The sequence below is a fragment of the Pteropus medius genome, unplaced genomic scaffold (genome assembly GCF_902729225.1).
Source record: "Pteropus medius unplaced genomic scaffold, Ma_sr-lr_union100, whole genome shotgun sequence".
NCBI classification, from domain to species: domain Eukaryota; kingdom Metazoa; phylum Chordata; class Mammalia; order Chiroptera; family Pteropodidae; genus Pteropus; species Pteropus medius.
In genome coordinates this window covers 723929-729862 of record NW_024350326.1, presented here as the reverse complement: position 1 = coordinate 729862, position 5934 = coordinate 723929, and the positions used below count along the sequence as shown (strand labels likewise).

Genomic DNA, 5934 nt, shown 5'->3' with positions numbered 1-5934 from the left:
GCCGTAGAGCAGACGGCGGATTCCAACACCTGGCGTGGGAGACTCGTTCTTCCCGGGGGCGCATCTCGGGCTGGAACGTGCGCATCTTGTTCACGTGCAGCTCCCCAGTCAGTCGGCCTGAGGAAGCGCCACGGACGGACGCTGCCAACAAGCGCCCAGGGGATGCTGATGGGGATCCATGGCCGTCTTCCCATGCTAATAATCTCAGAAACACCGAGTCGGACGCGCTCCCCCGCTGCCAGGCCCCGTGCCTTTGCCTTTCTGCGCGTTCTCTCCTTTGGGGCTCACCGCCGCCCTGTGAGGCAACCCCGTGGACACAGAACCGGAGGCAGAGACAGACTGAAACCCAGCCAGTCTGCCGCACGGAACAGACACTGTCCATGGGAGTTGCGTGGGGGGTGGGGGTGGGGGAGACTTAGGCCAGGGCCTGGGGGAAGTGGAAAGTGGTCAAAAGTTACAGCCAATGGAACACCCCCCACCCCATCCTGGAATGTCCCTTCAAGCTCTCTACACAGAATTTTCCCCCTCACTCTGTGCCCTCTCTCTGAGTCTCTCCGTCGTTTCCAGCCGCTCTCTCTTCGCTTTAACCTGCTCTGGCCCTCTCCCCTCCTCCCTCCCCCTCGCCGTCTTCACCTCCCCCTCGCCCCCGGCCCTGTGCGCTCCCGCTTGCTTGCGTTGGCTCCAGCGCGCCGCGGTTTCAGCCCCGGGCTCAGGCCTCCTCCTCTCTTGATTCGCATCCCGGCTCTGCCATGTGCCGGCCACAGTAACTGAGCCAAATGTAAGCGCCCCCGCTGTCCCCCGGCCTCCCGACCGATTGAGAGCCTCCTTCTTGAGGCTGCCGTCAGGATCCGGAGAGATGAACGCAGCCAAGTGGCTGGCACTCCGTAAATGGTAGCTGTCGTGATTATTGTTATTCTTATTACTAATAAAAGGTAACCCACAGCTGGCCTCTCTGCAGCCGACAATTAGATACTTATCTGGAGTGTGGAATGCACGGGGGAAAATGCCCCCATCAACGAAATCGGGGCCACTCCCTGACCTGGGCTTCTGGCCAGGATCACCCACCTGAGGAGCGAGGACACCGGGTGGAGGATGCTCCAGCCTTCCGAGCCACACCCAGTGACACTTAGTCCCGGCCTCCTGGAGATCCGGAGCCAACTCTGTGCACGTCGTGGGGGGCGTGGGGGAGGCTATGAAAACAAACAAGAGTCAGCCGCAGTCGGATTAGATTAAGTGTGGGCTTAACAAGTCAGGGATTCAAAACAGTATCGGAGGGTGGCCACGGGGAGCGGCACCACACGACATACACACAGCTTCCCCCTCACCCCTCAAGGACACGGTCCTTGCAGGGTGTGGCTTGACAATTTTACAAGCTTATTTTTCACTCCCTTCCGACCTCAGGTGCGGAGGTTGACTATCCCGAGCCTCGTTATCACCACGGGTTTGTACAGAAGGCTTCTTTTCTTTACCCTTTGCCCTCTCCCTCCCTCTCTCCCTCCCTCCCTCTCTTCTCAGCCCTCTTTCCTTCTTCCCACCCTCCCTCGGTCTCCCCAAATGTGTAGAGGGGTCCTTATGGGCCTGCAGTTTTAATGAATGTCATCGGCGTTGGATTAGGCATCAGCTATCTTATGTCACTTTTCGACAGCACCGTGCTTTTCAGCCTCGGCGGCCCGTGTTGCTATGTGCATGCATCTCCGTGGTGGCACCCGCACATTTACCCAAGGAGCCCCCCAGGGATGGAGACTCGATGGCTGCCAGCTCCCGGCCACCACAAAGAACACTGCCAGGCTCATCCTGGTACGTGCCCCCTCGTGGGTGTGTAAGAATGTCTTTGAGATGCATAGCCAGGAGAGAAGTGTCTGAGTCAGAGGGCGTGTGTCTATTTAATTGGATGGATTAGTGTCAGATCTTCAGAACCGGAGGTACTACACTCACCTGAGTAGCAACTAAACATCCTAATGTCTGTATGTCCCTGACCACATCTGTATGTCCCTGACCACACTGGACACTATCCAAGCCTCCAAGTGTCCTCAGCTTGATGGGTGCAAAGTGATGCCTTCTTGTGGTTTCGATTTCCAGTTCTCTGATAGCTAATGAGTTTGAATATCCCCTCCTACGCTTGTCAGCTTTGGAATTCTGCTTCTGCAAATTGCCTGTTCATATCCTCTACCCATTTGCCCGTAAGGGTGTCCGTCTTTTTTTCTTGTTAATTCACAGGTGCTTCTCGTATCTTATGGGTTCTAGTCCCTTGTGCATTTTGGAAATTACGAATAACGTCTCTCGTCCCAACAGATGCCTATTCGTCGTCCATCTTACCTTCCTTTACACCCAAACTTTTAATTTTGACATAACCAAACTAATCAATGTTTTGTCCTCTATTCTATGCCTTTTGAAGTCTTAAGAAGTCATCCTCTGTGTCAGAGATTCAAAGATATTTTCCTTGATTTTCTTCTATTACCTTTATAGTGTATCTTTCACATACTGGAGTCTACCTTCTGGGAGCGTACCTTCACCTGTGCCGTTAGATAGGAATCTAGGTTTATTTTTCTCCACGTAGTGGGCCACTTTTCCCACACTATTTACGAAGCATATCGTATTTCCCTCATTAATTTAGGTTGCTATTTTATTGTAATATGTATATATATAATATATAACGTTACGTTGAGTCCTCACGGGTCTCTTTCCGAGCTCTTTCGTCCGCGTCGCTGATCCATTTGTCTGTTCTTGCATTGGCTCCATGCTTTTTTTTAATACGTTAATTTCGTTTTGCTGTATGTCTCAATATCTCGCAGAGCAGGAAGCTTATTTCTTGCATCACCGTGCGGGAAACGCACGGCCCTCTCCGCCCTTGCAGGAAATTATCTACAGACATCTGTGTGTCCCCTCCTGGCTCTGGAGCTGGCCTTCATACCGGGAAAGACTCACACAGGAAGAGAAAGTCAAACCGACCCAGGACAATCTGCACCGTGTCTCAGCTCAGCTCAACTTCATCTTCCCTGTCATCACTTCTGTGACACTGTACCGAAAGCCAACGACGGGTGCCCAGACACTGGAGGTATTGTTCTCTCTGTCTCAAGCCCAGACGTTGGGAGGCCACACCTGGAGCAGATGCTTCAGCGAGAGTACAGGCTGCTTCTTGCTTCTTCTCATGCTCCCACCTCTAATCTGTGGCTTCTGGCCTCGGGATGCAAAGCGGCTGGTCCACCTCCCGGCGCCCACGCGGCAGATGAGAAGGAGGAGACGGTTCGAACGTACGCCCTCCCTATTATCCGCAGAACGAAAACTTCCCAGGGAAATGCAGCCACTAGGTATCAGCTTACATGTTACTGCTTAGGACCAGATTACGTGGCCGCCCAGAGGTAGGGCGAATAGCTTTATCTGGGCCACGTGCCACCCTGAGCAAAAGTTGGGATGAGGGGGTAATGCTCATTGGAGAGAATGATGACTGCACCTCAGTTTTTCCCAGCTCGCCCTGTGCCGAGTCAGACTAGTCCACCGTGCATCAGCCTCAGCCCGCTGGCCCGCACGCCTCCCTCCAGACCTGCTCGCCCGTGGGCCTAAACCTGACCCGTGATGCATCTGGGCTGTGGCATCAGCAAGAAGCAGTGTGGGGATGGAACCAGCAGGGGCTCACGCTCGGTGCTTCTCCCACACTTGCCATCATAATTTTAGTAGATGTTACGTGAGCACATTCCCTTTCAAACGGCCGAAGAAACTAGAAACTATCCGAATGCCCATTCACAGGAGAACGGGTCACTAAATTGGAGGGTGTTTACACACTAGTATACGGAGCAGCAATGAGAAGGACACATTTACGGCCACGGACAAAAATCCGGATGAACCACAGAAATGTAATATTCAACGAAGCAAGCCAAATGCGAGATAATGTGCGCTTTTACCGACATAAATTTGTGATAGTCCTATAAATCTATCTAGACAAATACATTTCTGTTTCTTTATATGCAGCATAACTGTAGTGACCTCACCTTTAGAAACAATAGGTTAAGGATAAGACATGGTACGTGCTCACCGCCATGTCTCACTTCTAGTTAGTTATCTGCTAAAAATTTATTAACTAAAGGGATTTACTGGCCGGATCACTGCCTATAGGTACAAAATATTTTAACAATGATGCATTCTGCTTCTGTACCCTTGCTTGCTTACCCACCTCTTAGTTATCAGTTAATGAATGGAGGAGATATTGTCTTTTGTGTAAAGATTAAGGATGTGGGGGATGGAATCAAGGGTTTAAAACCTTTGTGCCCCTGCGTCTCGGGGCTGCTCCTTGGCAAGGACAGCCGCCGGCTAATAAACTGTCTCTTGGATTAGAGCACTCGAGTTGGGCCTGGTTATTTCGGTCACAACAATAACTAAACTGGTTTTGTCTGCTCGGGGCATTTTCCAGGCTGCTGCCTGTTTCTGTTTGATTTTAAGATGTTACATTTTTTTCTTTTTCTTTTTTTTTTTCTGGGAGAAGCCTGTCTCCACCTCAGAGCCTTCTCTCGGTCTGCAGCGCCGGGTCCCACTTTCCTTCCTGTGGGTCTCGGCTCAAGTGTCACCTCCTCGGAAGTGTATTAGCCTGTTGGATTAGTGTCTTATGGCTGCTGTCTCAAAGGGTCTCACACTTAGAGGCTTAAAACCACACGAATGTCTTCTCTTACAGTTCTGGAGACCAGACCTCCAGAACGGGGTCTCAGGAGGCTGCAATCGAGGCGTTGGTGGGCAGGGCTAGTTCCTTCTGGAAGCTCCAGGGGAGACTCCATTTCTGTGCTATTTGTAGGCACATGGCCCCTTTGCTCATCTTCGAAACCAGCGGCTTAGCATCGTCCAGAATCTCTCTCATTCTGAGGCCTCGCCTCCCACTTATGAGCACCCATGGGATTATAATAGCCCCACCCAAATAATCCAGGGTAATCGCTTTATCTTCAGATCCCTAACTACACCTGCAAAGTTCCTTCTGCCATAGAAGGTCATGTGTTCACAGATTCTGGGATTAGGACGAGGAGGCCGTCTTTTGGGAGGCTGGTACAGTGCCCTCCACTGCCTCCGCCACCATCCAGGACAAACGGGCCCCTCCCCCAACTGTTCCTCTCTTCCCTGGCACCCCATTTGACTCTCAGACTCCACACAGCGTGTCACGCATCTGTCTGTCTCTTTACCGTCTGCCTTCCCCGACTGGAACACAAGCGTCACGAGGCAGGATGTTTTTTTCTTTGTTTTGCCCCTTAGCAGTGTCCCCAGCCCCTGGCACCGTTCCTGGCACAGGATCGCCAGGCTCTCGGCCAAGATTTGTGAAGACGGTGAAATTCGAAATGAAAACGAAATGAACAGCAGCTTGAGTGGACCTGCTGTTTCTCGCCTCCAAAACAACCTCGCAGAGCGAGCGCGGACGTGCCGAGCGGGGAAGGGACTCGTTCCCGGCTTCCTGGCTGTCCGGCGAGCAAGGCGGGGAAGAGACCAAACACAGAGGCCACTTCTCCTTAGGCGTTTTATTTCTGGCCAGTCTGGGAAATGTCCCCAGGATCCAAATGGAGATCTGGGGGTCAGTCTACTGTCGAAGAAGGGAGGCCCCGGTTCCTGGAGACTCAGGGGGCCGGAGGTGAATATCCTCGACATGGGGGTGCGCAAGGAGTGTCAGGTCCCCGCAGGGCTGGGGACTCGCAGGGGGGCGGGGGACCCCGGAATGCTAGGCCCTGGGGTGACTCATGAGTTGGACCAGATGGTGTTGTGGATCCACTTGGTGAACTGGCAGAGGTTGGTGTAGACGCCGGGTCTGTTGGGCTTGGCACAGGGGAAGTCTCCCCAGGACACGAGGCCCTGCAGGAAGCCGTTGCAGACCACGGGTCCCCCGGAATCGCCCTGTGGGGAAGAAAGGGAGGCGCAGAGAGAGGCAGAGGTGCAGGGAAGACGGGGAGGGAGACACACAGATGAAGA

At 52.9% G+C, this 5934-nt stretch overlaps 1 protein-coding gene across 1 annotated transcript in view; it reads right to left on the bottom strand.

Annotated features, from left to right (window-relative positions):
* Window positions 1-5473: 5473 nt before the first annotated feature.
* Window positions 5474-5934, bottom strand: part of KLK5 (kallikrein related peptidase 5) — a 7526-nt gene continuing 7065 nt past the window's right edge. Inside the window, exon 6 of the mRNA XM_039839624.1 lies at window positions 5474-5859. Within this exon, the coding sequence (XP_039695558.1) occupies window positions 5704-5859 (156 nt within the window). The 3' untranslated portion in view covers window positions 5474-5703. The remainder of the gene's footprint in view (window positions 5860-5934) is intronic.